General features: G+C 36.0%; 1 protein-coding gene across 2 annotated transcripts in view; it reads right to left on the bottom strand.

The window, feature by feature from the left end:
* MCTP1 (multiple C2 and transmembrane domain containing 1) overlaps positions 1-16,676 on the bottom strand; it is a 374,168-nt gene that overhangs the window by 45,663 nt on the left and 311,829 nt on the right. For both annotated transcript variants that reach the window (XM_072416147.1, XM_072416146.1), the window contains one exon: positions 188-241. In XM_072416147.1, coding sequence (XP_072272248.1) covers positions 188-241 — 54 coding nt within the window. The remainder of the gene's footprint in view (positions 1-187; positions 242-16,676) is intronic.

Raw genomic sequence — 16,676 nt, 5'->3', positions numbered from 1 at the left:
GCTGTGGGCACAAATGGTTTTTATAGCTTTCCGATCCCTATTTTTGCAACATACAGCATCATTGTATGAATGATAAACAGGCTGTCCAATGTTCTTTGCTGCCACATTTCAAGTCTTTTTCCCTCTGTCTGGATCAGGCTTGCTTCCCGATAACCTTAGGTACCCATGTGTACTGAAGGATAATTACCTTGTCATCTTTGTCATCCTCCTCCTCCTCGTCCTCTAACATGTCTTCCATTACCTGCGGGCACAGGAAAGAACAGCACATTACTATGACTGTATACCTCAGCAGGTCACATCTATCCAGTTTCAAAACACTTTGGCAGAATAAATTCATTAAATTTACAATAGACCAAGTAAACACTTATCGTAATTAGAGGAAACTGTTTTTGTCTACAGTAACAAATCAGTGTGCATTGAAACGAAATTTCTGAATTTCTCTGTGTATTTTTTTTACTATTATATTTTTAATTCATTCTAGTTACAAAAGCGTTTTTTTTAGCAACTTCATAACCATTTTCTTTAACACTTGCGTGGTTGTGAAAAATTAAATGCAGTCAGTAAGGCTGGCTTACAAAAATTAATTGAAACTCTCTAAAGAATAGGATGAAGGTGCATTCACTTTATATGTAAAACCAGTAAATAAAATCTCATATCAGCTAATGATGTCAGTTCAAAAGACTTTTCCATTTATTCTCAAATTTGCATCTTTTTTTGTTTATATCACCTAGTGATCCTGCCATTAAGGTCTATGTATTGGCATATTTTGTTATAGAGTTGCAATGCTCTGTCTATTGTCTATTCTGCCTCTGCATTGTCATCCTGTTTCATGAGACTCTAATGGTGACTATAAGTGGCTGTTTAAACACACATTACACACTGTTGTCATCATCAGAAATCCCACCCTGAAAAAAGCCATGCAACCATCACTAGAATAATAATAATAATAATAATAATAATAGAATGCATCTAAACAGCAATTGGCTACAAAGAGGCTGCACAAGATCAGCAGTATTGAGTTGAGAACAAGTGTTTTATGTTATATCTAGCAGCAGAAACTTTGTAACTAGCTATAACAACTAGCTAGCTAAAGAACATAGAAACATATACCCAGAGAGATAAAGTACCTGCTTCAAATGTCTGCTACAAAGCGGCTAGATTGACATATACCTTCATTGTTTTGCTAATTTTCTGCTAATTTTAATGTATTCTCTTAGTCATTTTCCAACAGTTGTTAACAGCTTTATACAACAAAGCTTTACCAAATTACAAAAATAAACTTTTTTCATATATGTTATAACTTACCCTTACAAAATAGATCAAAATAATAGATATTATAGATTTATTCATTGAAAATGATGTCAGCACTTTTAAAAGCTAAAAGTTGTTTCACCTTTTGTCTTTTATCTATATTAAAACTACCACAATCACTGTGAAATATATAGTTGCCCAGAATTAAATTGAAAAGAAAAAGCAATTTGAAAAAAATAGATTCTGTGAATGTAAGCCTAGCTTCTGACAACACTTTTCTCACAAAATTGCAGTAATTGCTAAAGCCACAAAAGTTGGATAAATTTGTCCCCATTTATTTTGTCCATTTTGATTTGTTCCATCCAGATGCCTTTAATAGGCTACTATTCTTGACACCAGCTTTCAGTGCACGCTGAGAAGCTGGCGCAGTCTTCAGAGGCCTTTCAAAATCTCATCCAGAGAGCTTTGTGAGTCCTGACCTGCAGGATAAATGCACTGGTTCACCTCTGTATGATAGAGGTGTTTATCAAGGATACATGGCGTACATTAAAATGTTGTCTGCCTCCTGTCCATCTTAACCGAGGTGCTAAGGTCATTTAAATCACCCTGCAAGACCTTTAGGGATAAAAGTCTGCAGGATTCTGTGAAGGTAGCAAATTATATGTCAGGCTGAGATAATCTTGCAGTTTGAAAATATAGAAAAGAAAGTAAGATGAAGTTTATTTTTTTGTTGTGGAATGTGGTACTTTTTATAAATGTTTTGATTTATCAAGAAAATAGAATGTAAGATCAGTGAAGGGATGGAATGACTCTATAAAGAAGTTACATTATTTTGTCTTCTGTAACTGTATGTATGGGTAAACAAATGAATGTATGGGCTGACAAATCTGTCCTCTAAACATTTCTGGAAAAGTGTCCTTTTGAGGATTTTGTGTTATTGGAGAACACCCAAATATTCGCTGGACAGTAATAAAATATAATGCTTGGGTGATGATACCCTTTCTGTAGGTATGGAGCTAAAAATTCAGATAAGTAATGTACAATATATGTAATATGTTTTATCAATGTTGATACATTGGGAGTACCCAAGCGACTAAACCTCAGATGGCTAAAAAAGCATAATACAGTATAGGATGGTGTTTTAATTACCCATCAGTATATAAGCCATGGTTTGTCACCTCTCTGACTGAGGAATCACTCTAAATATGGAGATTATATATCCAAGGTGAACTGGTTCCTTATCAAACCCATACAATTAAACATCTAAATATCTATGGACGATGTGTGCAAAAACAAAAATACTGTTCACCTGAAAAAATGTTATTATTATTAATATTATTATTATTATTATTAATAAACAGGATTTATATAGCGACAACCTATTACATAGCGCTGTATAACTAATAGGGGTTCCAAATGACAGATGAATACAGACAGTGACACAGGAGGAGAGGACCCTGACCTGAATAGATTACGATCTAGGAGTTAAAGAAATATTGGTGTGCCATATGATTACGCGTTGGGAAGGAGACCCATTTGAGGGACTTGAATACTTCAATAATCAGTAATAGAGTAACAATAAGCTCATTTTCTGTGCAACCTGAACTTTTTAAATAACTAAAATGCTATGAGTATTGTAATGTGTTCCTAAACATCATCTATATGATTTTTCCTTGTGTATTAATAAACTTTGTGTTTTATCAGTAATTATAAACTTGCCAAAAAAGCCTCTCTTTTTCTCTACCTGCCCCAAACTAACTCATTACGAGGCTTGGCACCTGCTAGTATAATTTGGCTTCCATAATTTAAACTTTTCCTATTTTGGTGTATGCCTTAGAATTTATGTGCCACATGAATTTTAGTGCCATAACAGTGCCAAGCCATACCATAGTTTGTAAGTTTGACAAAGTGTCTGTGGACAAGCTGATTAAGTACCAGCAAAAAATGATATCTGATAACTTTCAAGTTTATTTACCATTACTCTGGGATAATTTCTAATAACAACTAGTGACAAAGGGGACAACAGGAGGCACCACTGGAGAACCGAAATCCAGCTCTCCTGGAAGTGATGGACTGAGAAGATTCTTCAAGCAGAAAAGTCTCTTCAATGCAACAGATTTTGGTGCTGCAGGCAGCAGAGAACTTGAATATTATGTTCCAAGCAGAGGACACTCATTTTCACTAATATTAGAATAGGGACAGAGTTGCTTTGCAGGTAAATGTAACTTTCACCAACCAATTCAACTTTATTTGAGCTGAAAAAAATTACTTGTCACTTCTTTGCAATATAGAACATCAGGGTGTTCTGTAGTGCAATGTGCAGAAAGCTCCCATATATTATAAGCTTGTGTGTTTGGCACACTGCTCCTTTCAGAAGCCTGCACGGAAAGTGAAAAGAAGGAGTCATTCCATTCAACTAGTTTTGTTTTTGATAACAACTTTATATGGTTAAAAGAATGCAAATGATGCACCTTTTTCTAGTACAACAATAAAAGGCAAGTTCAAGCAAGAACAAGGTGGGGAGACAATTTAGTTACAAATATGCTAAAAATGTTTTTTCCACCAAGCTGACAGTCACAACCTTACACAATAGTTTTGAAAGCAGTAAGGCCAAATTAACACATAGGGGCGGAGCGTATTCAGGACTTTGACACTATGCAGCACTAAAACATATATGTGGGTATGGGTAACAGACATAAAAATAGAATAGTGGTCAAATAATCTTGTGGCCGGAAACACTTCTTTTACTTTTCTTTAATGCCAAAAGTAGCTGGAAATGAGACTTTATTAGTCTAATTAGACAATTAGATGCCTACTTTACTGATGTATGTATTATACTAATATTGTAAACTTTCACCACCTACTGAATTAAATAACACAATCTGTCCCTCTGGACATTACAGCCCAAGAACACTTTAAACCAATTTTTACTTAAAAAGGAGCACACTGCCTAGATTTCACAGTGCTACCTTTAAATTGTGTTTTCCTACACCTTGGATAGGATCAAGTAGTATTAATCAAACAAAGGGCAGGCACAGGGGAAATCAGACAGTTTTAATGCAAGCAGTTAAAAGTGACATGACCTTCTGTAATGTCACTTGTCACAGACTTATATGCCACAGAGTGGTGGAAGGTCTTGAAGGAATCCATTGCTTGTTTCTCTACCTTGAATGTAAAACTAATACAGATGACATTTTAAAATCAAAACAAAGACAGTACAGATATGTCATATTTTTTTTTCCTGTTGATTGCCACACATCACAATTTAGGCATTAGAGGAAAGTTCAAAAACATCAGGAAATACTCATTGTAGTAAAAGTAATATATAGCTTTTAGTCTAAGTCATGTTGCTTTCCTATGTGGACATAGTTCTGTCTGTATGATATATGTCCTCTTTTTTCCTTGTCTGTCCTATAGGTATAAATAATTATTCTTGAACTATTAAGAAAAATGGTAACATGTGGATCAGGAATCAGGTATCAGAACACAACATTTGATGGCCATGCAGATTTCCAGCTAGTCGTTATATTAGGTGGGAACAGTTCTTTCAGAATATAAAATGAAAAATGCCATTTTAAGCCAGAATATGTTATTAGCAAGGTACAGAAATGTCATGAATATAAGGTGTGTGACGCAAAACATCTCATTAAAGTCTTGGAGGCAGATTTGGGATCATCATGTACAGTGCACAACTGAATATTGTGGAACACAAGATTATAAATTCTTTTACTTTGAATTGAAAACATTTACTAAGTAGGATAGTTGGAAAAAGTTGTATCAAGGTAAAATTAAGTTATTTCAAATGCAAATAGCATATGAATCAGAATCTAATGGGGTGTATTCTGACACACTGTAACTCAGACTTGGTAAGCAATGTTGGTAACCAGAATCCCATAGGGTCTATTTATAACGCACTGAATCTGACATTCGCTGAAACATTCCCTGGTTGGGAATCTTCCAGGTCCATATGTTTCAATGTTGATATTTGATTTCCCACCAAGGAATGTTTCAGTGAATGTCAGTTTAACCACTTTATACATGACCCCTATTACATAGATATCAGTGTAGCACAGTTGAACTGGTGAGGAGCATAAGGATAAACTGATCAGTATGAAGTTGGTTCTACATTGTCCAGTAGCTGACTGTGTTGGGTCCTGGTCTAGGCTTTGCTGCATGCCGTTTTATTCAGCAGGGAGGTCACACTGTAACATCTATCACAAGACTGACTGTCAGAAATAAGGACGATGTACAGATATAATATATACATTTCTATTGTAATTAGGATAAGAGCCCACATTTCCAATGTGTATGAAGCTGTTTTACCTTCAAAGGGAAATGTAGAAATATAAAAACAATATATATATTTAAATAGGTACAATAGATACAAAACAAGAAAAACTTCTATGTAACCATTGTCTCAGCTCAGAGGAAAAATTTGCTTCTACTGTGCATTGCATAGAATGTTATGTTTCAACACCCACAGAGTATCAGGGAAAGGCCAAGGTGAACATGAGTATTGCAGGTTTTAAAAAGGAGTGCAGAAAGCAGAGACAAATTCAGCATATATAAAAGAACAAAATGTGACAAGATGTACTGTACTATAGGAAACAAAACTGAACTAGGCATTTACAAATCACATTGAATGAATACAAGTTTGGGTAAATATTCCTCTCTAGGTCAATGTTTGGCCATTCATATACCCATAAACCAATATAGTCAAAATGTCAATGTATATAAACTGAACGGCAGTTCAGGTTTTACACCTACTAACATGAATTCTTTTAAATTATAATACAATACACCTTCAATCCTTAAACTCACCCAAACTTTCACCATTATATGAATTTTGATATGTACAAATACTAATAAGGTGTAGTGACCTTTGAATTATTTTCTGTCCTTTGTCTAGTACTGTAAAATTGTATTTATTTATATGCATGTATGATGTGCACATTATACAATATTTTATAAAAATCAATAATTTTATAAAGTCACCAAAGCTATTTAGGTAAGATTTCTCTGCCCATATATGTTGAAAATGAAGTTAGTTGTTAACATAATAATACTGTGTTGGCAGCACTTAATTTTCTTAAATTAGCTGTGTGCTGAAGGTTTTAGTTCTTTTGGATGTATAAAGTAAATTATTAATCCAAACATTCCGATGAAGAGTTAAATGTTTAATATTAAAAGCTTTAAATTTCCACTTTGTGCTTTATGGTTGTGTAGTGCACAGCAGCTGCTGGGTTTTGGACAAGTTACAAACCGCACAAACATATTCAAGGCTGCTAGACAGAGCAGTTTTTCTCTGGAGTTAATTAAGACAATTTTTTTCCGACTTTGCATCACAAACCGCAACATGTGTTTGTGCGCCACTGGATTTACTGCTTATGTGAATACATGTCATAAGGATGCACCGAATATTGATGAGCTGGAGGGAGGTTGTGAGCTTTGATAGTTTCACAGGTCACAATGCAGAACATACACATAAAATCCATAAGGTTTTTGTCAGGCAGTATTGTGTTGCTTAGCTGAGGTATTACCTTAACAGCACATCTGCTTTCTTTGTCTGTCAAAAAATTCTGACCTTAAATAATCACGATACAACATGAAAAATTATGCAATAGTAAGTTACCTTTAAAGTGGTATTACAGCCTAGCATAACATATGGTTTTGTCACGTGACATAGTTTTCCCCAGCAGTTAGTCCTGATAGCAGCCACTGAGCATGTTAAGGTTATATCCTGTTCTGGGGAGTTCATCTGTCATTAGGATCTTCCTGGTTTGTTTGTTTGGCAATCAGAAGCTTATCTCCAGCTCTCCATATAACAAAGAAACATTTTTCTCACAGCAGAGATCTAGTTTCAGCACACTTCTAGCCAGCTCAGCAAAAAATGGTGGGGCAATGTTAATGATGCGGAGGAGAGATTTTCTTTATGTATATTTGGCACATAAAATATATTTTTTCGCAGAAATGACATTTTCTAGTGTGTCCACCTGAATAGGAATCAAGTGTTTGTTTTGGGAAATATATTAAATGATCATGTACTACCAAATAGTCACAAGATACATTTGCTTGTGACTATTAGGAGATTATCACAGGGTGTGGAACAAGTATGGACTTTTTGCTGGAGCATACAAAAAGTTCTAGAATACAGTAAGTGTGCTCTGTGCCAATAACTGAACTCTTCAAAGGCTTGAAATATTTAGGAACATTTTAGGATCTCTGGAGCTGTGAGAAGTGCTAGTTCAGCTGTCTAAATCTACTCCTTGTCAAGATTCCACTGAGATGCTTATAGATTGGTTTATAGATGTATTCACCTGAATAAAATGGGCAAATATTGAGCATTGCAATTTTATGTAATATTTGATAAGAAGGTTTTGCTAACATTGGGAAAAATTAACACAGAGAAAAATGTATCTAATAAACAAAAGTGTATGTAGTGTGGGATCGCCCACAGCAACAGGTCAGAAGATAGCAGTGAATCGGACAGCAGACTTTACAATTGCAGTTGAAAAACAGGCTCCAGCCTGTTTATTTATTAACACCAAACAAACAAAAGAAATGGCTCAGCTGAGCAACTATTTACCTTTACTGAGATAGTTACTCTCTGGCTAACAGTAATAAGCATAATGAATAAAAGGCAATCTTTAGACAACAAAACAAGCATGTTCCAGTCACATGTAATCGTTGCTTTAGCAAGGCAGAGCTCTGTTCCCTCACAGAGCTGTGAACTAAAGCTACGTACACACTTCCAATTATTATCGTCGGAAAACGAACAACGAACGTTCCTGCACGATATACACGAACGATCGTATAGCACCGATCCTGCACATAGAGGTAACGACACGATCGTTCGTAGATATTGTACACACAATAGATACGATCGTTTGAGCGATAGAGGAACTATGTGCACGACAGGAAAGTGAACGGACATTCGTTCATCGCGCATGCTCTGACCGTGGACGATCAACGAACGACCGTACACACGAACGATGTTCAACGATCGTCGTCCAATCCGATCCGCTGGTCCGGTCGTTCGTTTCCAGCGACTTTCCTCGTTCGTCGGCGTCGTTGGTTACTTTTTTACGAACGATTTTTTGCCCAATCGATCGCTCGTCGTTCGATTGGAACGATAAAAATTGGAAGTGTGTACGCACCTTAACTGAGCTCCCTTCTGACTAATTACCTCCACTTTAATTGCACCTGAGTGCACATATCCCAATCAGGATTGGCCAAGGGACCCACCCTTCACATTCCTTGGCCGGCTCCAGGGCCCTAAAGAACCAGGTTTTTTCTCTCAAAAACGTCTATAAACAAATGACCACTCTGTTTCCCTGGAGCCTTTAATACAGGTAATACCTCAGTCTGGGTGCTACATATACCCCATCCCAACCTTTTTCTGACAAACACTGCAAGACCCTATCACAGTAGTGATATATTGGGTATGATAGCTTGACCAAGAAGCAGAGTGATAGAGTTCTGCATCAGATGGCCTCCAACCCCCTGACCAAAGTCCAAATGACATGCTTTAGAAGGAGTTGGACTGCAGGAAAACATGTGATATCCACTTACATGTTTTCCTAGTCTAGCTAAAAATCTTCCTTTAAAACTGTTACTCTAAGCAAAAGCTTTACACTGTTTTGATAGCAGTACTTAATAATGTATGACATTTGTTAAGGAACAATAGTAATGTACTGATAGAAATAATGCTAAAAAGAGATGTGGGGTAAGCCATTGATGTGAAATACAAAAAAACATAGAAAATTCTACTTTTTCCTTTCAAATGATTGCATTAGAAATGTGTCCTTGCTTTTTTTTTTATAACAAGCACTAAGATCTAGATCACCAAGAACCTGGCTGTAATAATAATTAGTACAAGAGCCTTGCAAGAAAGCTTACTGCATTGGAGAACAAATGGCTACAGAATAAAAAGAAGAATATTAGCACACCACCCCTGCAAATGTCCTGATTTTGTCATAGACATTCAATTACAATTACTCGCGTGAAGAACACATTTCATCTGCTGCTCAGTCACTGTATTGAAATTCACTGATTTTTAATAGGGGACATCTCTTTGATGTGGACATCTGATGACTTCAGATGAATGGCACTTCAAGCTTCATGTGATCAACAGCTACATTCTTATTAACAGTGCACTAGGCATATCTGTAACGCTTGTAAAGTAAATACCCTTTTGTGAAACGAATGATGTGTAACCTTTGGACTAATGTCAGCTCGATATTCACACAGCGCTCAGCTGCTCAAGCAGTACAAGAACAAACCACAGCTAATTCATTAATGTGTACACCTTTAAGCACTGCATGTCTTTGCTAGTTCCTGCTTTACTGTTATTGACTGATCTTTTGAAAACTTTACCCTTTCTGTGATAAGGGAGCAAGCAGGGCACAATGGTGCAGTCAGGATTAAGAAATCCAAGCAACAAAAAGCATAATTGTTAAGGTTCCCTGTGTCGCTACTTAAACTTTGGCAGTATTAAAGACATCAGAAATAGAATACAATCACAGACACATGTCCTTTTTGTTTATTAGAAAAAATCTTTGTTTTTCATTGTATAATATTTTATGTACATGAAAATGATTATTGAAATTATTTAAAAAAGTAAAAAATAAATAAATTATGCAATAATTTTAATGGATTACAGACACAGCTACTACTGCACCTCTCCCACCATGCAATATTATTTTGCCGCAAACTTCAAAGCTCTTGGAGAACATCAGACATGCACATACACCTGGGGTTACTCCTTTGGTCTCCAGGTGGATCTAATCTCTGATCTGTAGTGATGAGCAACAACATTGACAATATTCTCATGGAAATGCATGGGGCTAATCAATAAGATGGCTAAATTTCATCAATATATACTGTTTATGAGGGCTGCATTATAATTTTAATGATGGACTGTTACAGAAGTGTATTTAGTCAACTGGCAGTCTTCAAATTCATAAAAAGAAAGTAAGTGGAAATTTAATATGGACAGCGCTTGCAGAGCAGTGAGTGCAGTGCATAGTGGGGCAGCTGTCATGATAAAAAAAAAATAGCAATAACTTCTGACTGCTGTTTGAATGTGTTTCGAGTGTGGGAATGAATAATGTCAGGATAATGACTGCTAAATACCTGATGTATATAAAATATTCACCTTGAAAATACTTAATATCAGAAATGTGACCGCAGACCCAGTGATGTGTTCCTCTATGTAGTGTTTCTACAGCAAAAAAAGAGAAATTTTTGAAAACTGTGTGAAAAAAAAACATTTGTGAAAATAGGAAGGCTGTGCTGTGCAATCATTGTGATTTCTCCCTTCCTGTACTATGACACAGCAGAAGCACTGAGAAGCTACTAACAGGGATGACAAAAGCAGAAATCAATCACATTGTATAAATAGGCTTAAGTCTCTCCCTCAATAAAAAATTGACCTTGCCTCAAAGAGACTGTAATTCTGTTGTAAAATGTTTTCCTTTAGTTATAAACGTTTTTGTATTTGTACAAAGCTCTGTCTTTCCCTCACTATACTCATCAATATTATTATTAATTTTATTATTCTTAAACAGGATTTTTATAGTTCCAACAAATTACTCAGCGATGTACATTAAATAGGGGTTGCAAATGACAGACAGGTACAGACAGTGATACAGGAGGAGGAGGGCCCTGCCCAGAAGAGCTTACAATCTAGGAGGTGGGGGAAGTCTTATACAATAGGAGAGGAGATAAGTAGTGGTGGGAAATAGTGAGGGTTTCAATAGACAGAAGAAGACAGGTGGGCAAGTTTGAAAAGATGGGTTTTGTGTGTCATTTTAAATGAGCAGGAAGCAGGAGCAAGCCGATAAGGACGTGGAAGACCATTCCAGAGAGTCGGGGTAGCTGTAGAAAAGTCTTGGAGCCATGCATATGACAAGGTTATGAGTGAGGAAGTCATTAATAGGTCATTGGAGGAGCAAAGAGAGCAGCTAGGGGAGTATTTTTCTACCAGGTCAGAAAGGTAAGAACAAGAACTGTGGAGAGATTTGAAGGCAAAGCACAGGATCTTGAATTTGATTCTAAAGTGAAATGGAAGCCAATGAAGATAACTACAAAGAGATGCAACAGAAGAAGAGTGGTGGGAAGGATGGATAAGTCTGTCTGCAGCGTTCATTATAAATTTTAAAGGAGAGAGTCGGGTTAGTGGAATACCAGAGAGACAGATGTTACAGTACTCCAGATGAGAGATGGTAAGCGTGTGTACAAGGAGTTTGGTGGTCTCTGGGGACAGGTAGGGTTGGATTTTGGAGATGTTGCTCAGGTGAAAGTGGCAGGACCTGGAAATGATCTGAATATTGGGGTGAAATGGGAGGGCAGAATCAAGGGTGATGCCAAGACAATGTGCAGGATGGGAGGGACAAATGACAGTGTTGTTAACAGTTAAATACCAAAATTCAAAATGAAACTCCCAGTCTATTGCTTATATAGGTAGGGGAGGGCTAATTTCTTATTGGTTGTTTAGAATGGCCGTACATGTTTAGTACACTTTGCAGGGAACACCTGGGAACACACTATTGGTTAAAAAACTACCTTTGCATGCATGTTTGTGGCATGGCGAAAATGAGATTAATTTTTGTGAAATTTTCATGTCACCTTCAGTTCCAATGAGGATTATATCTCTTAAAAACCAAGCTTAGATTCCAATAATGCCCATAACAACACTCATTCAAATTTCATTTTTCACCCTTATTTATATCAGAGCTGTGTATCTTTGATATTTGGCCTATTTTTTAAATATGGTGTTCTCAAGTGTCATACCTAATCTTGACCTAATCTTGTGTAATCTAATCAAACCTAATCTTGTGTGGCTTTTATATGCTTCTAAATGTCTGGAAACCTAGAATTCTAGAGTATATAGCTATATCCCATACTCTAGTGAAAATGGCTAACTATTTGTTCTTCCCTAAAACAGCTTTAGTCTACTTTAGTCTACAATAAAAAACTGGGAAAAGGATTTACAGACTACCCTTACCAAGGATAGTGTCAAGCACATTATATACTTTGACTAAAAAAAACACAATAGACAGCAAAATCCAGGACTTGGGGTTTGGGTTATTATGTTAGTACAGGTTGACTATCAAAAATAAGGCAACCTCGGGACTTACTTACCTCCACACTTAGACCAGCCTTCCTCTCGCAGCTTCGCGGACATCTGGCACTGTTCGAGAGAGCAGGCAGCAGGACGTCTCAACGTGTACTTAGTTTAGCAAGCAAGTGTTTCAGCAGAACAGCGCCAAAACATTAGTGGCAAAACAGTGTACTGCAGTCCCTGTATTGAATATGCGATCTGAAATTCATGCCGGGAAACTGAAGTAAACGGATTATCAATGGCCGGATTTTCGATTGTCCACCTGTACACAAAAGCTATTTAAATACCTCCCCTAAATACTGACATTGTAATTAAAAAAACAGAATGCTGATTTCTGATTCAATGGGGTTGTCTTTTAATATGTCATTTCTGATCTTCTGTTAGACGGATCTTTTAGAAACTTACTAATGTAGACCTGGTTCTAAACCCTGCTAAATATCTACTACTCCCCCAACATAAATTCAAACACAGACCTTACTGATACAGTCACTCAATGCAGCCTGAACTTGAACTGAAATGAACACAAACAACCCTTCTAAGAATACCACTGACATATGTCTAAATAAATGTTGCAGAAATATGTCTACACACCAAGAGAATTCACGTCTTCACATTCCACAACATTTACATATAGTAGTGTGATAAGCTGGCCAGATGAAACATATGCTGCCAGCTGAGCAAAAAATAAACATTTTTATTAAACTTTATTGATTCCCTAGTATATTTTCCTTGGTTGTTGACCCAGTTGCAGCAACTGTTTGTCATCACAAGATAAGGTGGAACCTTCTTGCAATAGGAAGTGTGGATCCAGTCAACAAAATCTGGAAATTTTTTCCCAATAAGTTTTAGGAGGCTTGGTCAGGTGTTGCTTGACCATTGAGCAGTCTCCAGTACAAAGGCTGTGTTGAGTGTCCTTTAGTTTAGCATTTTGGGAAAGCTTAGGTCAGTTAGTGTGTCTTGTAAATGTATTACAAGGCAAAGCTGAAAATGTAAGTAATAAAAAAGGTTCAGTCTTTTGTGCTAGTCGAAAAGTAGTTCAACAGGTAAACTGGCCAAAGGTGTGATAAGATGCCAGATAAAGACTAAGGTCTGCATTGATCCATTTATTCCTACAACTCATGGATATTTTTCAAACAGTATTTTACAATTAGTAATATAACTATCTCCTTTCCCAGTAGGTTGGGGAACTTATAGACTTTCTACGCTTTTTGCGGTGGCTTAACTGTTATCCTTTAAACGGTCAAGTAATCTACCCTTCCCAGAAAATATTTCCACGTACACCATCACATACTCTATTATAATTACACTAATTAATAAAGCTGTTCTTCAGGTATTATTTCATCTATACCACACCTCATTACCCTTATCTCCTAAATTTCAATTTATTGTACAAAGAAGCACACACTTGACCAAGGCTGCTCTGTAAGTAGTGGTAAACAACATTTATGTTATTATATAACTGTTGATGGTATTTTATCTGGCTCTACAATCCAATGTAGAGGTCAATTTATAGGGGTTACTATACAGGTTATAACTCCTCAAAGACAAACCCTGGCTTCAGGGTGGTGATAAATATGGGGTTTAATATCTCGCTATGGAGAACAGCAATAAAAAAAGAGCCATTAAAAGTGCTGATAAAATATTGTTCCTCAAGATAAAAAAAAACAATTTATGTGAAAATAGGGCTTTCAACAGATAAATGTTTACTCCACGTGGAAAAAAAAACCATTAGATACCTTGGTGAGTTTCTGGTTTGTGAATTGATTGTTTTTAGGAGAAATATAGGTAGTGGTGTCATATGAACTCATCTTTTTTTAGTGAATCAAGCCTATTAAATGTAAAACAGCATTAGTAAAATGCTTAAAACAATACGGTATCTTCCATGACAATTTCATCCTCCCATCATTGGATTTCTCACTTTTTCAAGTTAAAATTTTTCCCTGAAGTTTTCTTTCAGTAATCACTATAAAAAAAATAATTTCTCAGTCTGTAAATCTAATCATTACCATGTTAGTGATTTGATGTACTGTTCACAGTTTTGATTTAGTGATTTACCTGTACGGGTTCTCTACAAAATATCTGCTGTCCACAAAACAGCGATATATCCACAGATCATACAAAGTTGTTGTGCAGTGTCAGCTGACAATACTGCTGTTGAGCTTACCAAATCAAATGCCTAAATCAATGTCAGACAATACCCTAAAAGGGACTAGAATTAAAGAAAAGTCAGGGAAAAGAAAAGGAAGCAGCGGTACAGGCAATTAATTTTTAACATTTTTTACTAACTACTCTACCCTCAGTAGTTCATTTTTTTAAGCAGAACAGCTTTTAAACTTCATCAAAGACCCCACTCTCCTTTCACTGCTAAAACAAGTAAGTGTTGGAAGAGATGGTCTATAAGTAAAAGGAGAAAATCAAGAGTTGTATTACAATAAAATAAGTATAAGCTTCAAGAGCTATTCTGTCCGCACAGTTAATGTATAAAGTTCAAACATACTTTTTGATAACTGTTTTTCTTTGTGCAGAACTACAAAACTTTGTCTAAAATAACAGTTTTTACCAGTGGAAACATTTGAGTATTTTTACTTTGGCTACACTCTCTACACTGCAAAAACAGTTAAACAAATTCTCCTCAATATATAGCCTATATACAGTGCGGTCTGAATATATAATGTCTGCATTTGTTGTCTGGAAATGCTACTGGAGGTATCTTATCATTCCCCATTTTACTTTTAGATACATGTATTATTACATGTAACTATGCAACAAAGTAAGTGGGCAAGGAGGGAAACTGGGCCCAAGTCAATCTTTCATCTGCACAATGTACACAACATTATATTTCAATACTTTTTTTTTCCAAAACACTTTGTGTTACTACAATGTTATCTACAAGCAAATAGCATGATATTATGATGTAAGACCCCTAAGAACAATGTGTCTGTCAGTACACACAAACACAGTTTGCATACATAATTAAATGCAATGTATGTATGTGTGCATCACAGGAGCTAGCACTGGTAAGATCCATTCAGAATTCATTAATAAGATAATTTTAGGTTTCATATTCAAGCCATCTATTTGAAACAAATTAATTCTGGCATTTGCAAGCAGTTTCAAAGGTTTGGTAAATGAGCTCAAATAGAGTAGATTTGCTTTGCAGCAAAATCACCAGATTTTGTAATTTTAGTAATGGAAATGGGGGAAGGTGTGCCATAATGACTGGTCCTCATTACTTTTGCTTTTAAAGTCTTCATGCACCATAGATACAGAAACAAAATACATGCATAAACATAAAACTCTGAAATGAAATAAATGTAAGATTAAAAAATGTCAGGAAAAGGAAATTGTCATTAATTAAACCAAATGGATAATCCAAACTGTTCATTTTGGAACAATATTGATACCTGGGATTAGTTTTTGTTACATGCATATACATGATACTATAGCAACAAAAAAAGCCAGCAAACATATGACAGCTGTTTTGCTAAATGGGACATTTCATATCTTGCTTTTCCTTTTCTGGTAAAAAAATATGGCTCCCTGCATCACACACAGAGGTGAAGCAGTCACAAGGTCCAAGCAAAATCATGTAGAATTTGCTTTGCTGATGGAGAGTTAGTCTGCTGGGGGATATTATTTCATCTCTATATGGGAGAGAACAGCAAAGAAGGTAACTGTGTGGCTACTTACAGAGCAGCCGTGGTCAAATGGTAGGTTATGGGGGAACATCATAATAAGGGGCACTATATAGGGAGTACAGTAATAAAAGGAGGTTGTCTGCTTACAGCCACTTCTCGCCCCAATAGTTAGTATCATGTACTCCAAAAAAGTATTATGTACACCCTGAACAGTAATAAAAGGGTAAAAGAACTGTGGCATATGTGTGTTATGTGCACAGCAAATAAGTTTAGGTCTTTTCTAACCACACTCCTATAAGTACTTCCCACAGTAACTGCTCCAGGTGCTGTGGTGTCCCAGCTGTTGGAAAATATGCAATCAGGACCCTGATGAAAAAGTTTGGACAACTGTGTTTTAGACCATATAGGGCGTTCTGGAAAAGAAAAGGTGTTGCCCCAGCAATCAATCTCATTTCCCTTTTGCCCTTATATATAGGAGAACCTTGAGTATACAGAACATTCAGATTGGTTGCTATAGGTTTGGTGGTTTACTGTGCAAATGTAACATTTTTAGATACTTTCTGATATTGGAATATCTGATATTTGGTAGTCATTAGGGTTCATGAAAAAAGTTATCTATGTATTTATATATATATATATATATATATATATATATATATATA

This window comes from Pyxicephalus adspersus, chromosome 6 (assembly GCF_032062135.1).
Source record: "Pyxicephalus adspersus chromosome 6, UCB_Pads_2.0, whole genome shotgun sequence".
Classification (NCBI taxonomy): domain Eukaryota; kingdom Metazoa; phylum Chordata; class Amphibia; order Anura; family Pyxicephalidae; genus Pyxicephalus; species Pyxicephalus adspersus.
The sequence above is the reverse complement of the archived record's forward strand: the minus strand, read 5'-3'. Positions and strand labels throughout refer to the sequence as shown.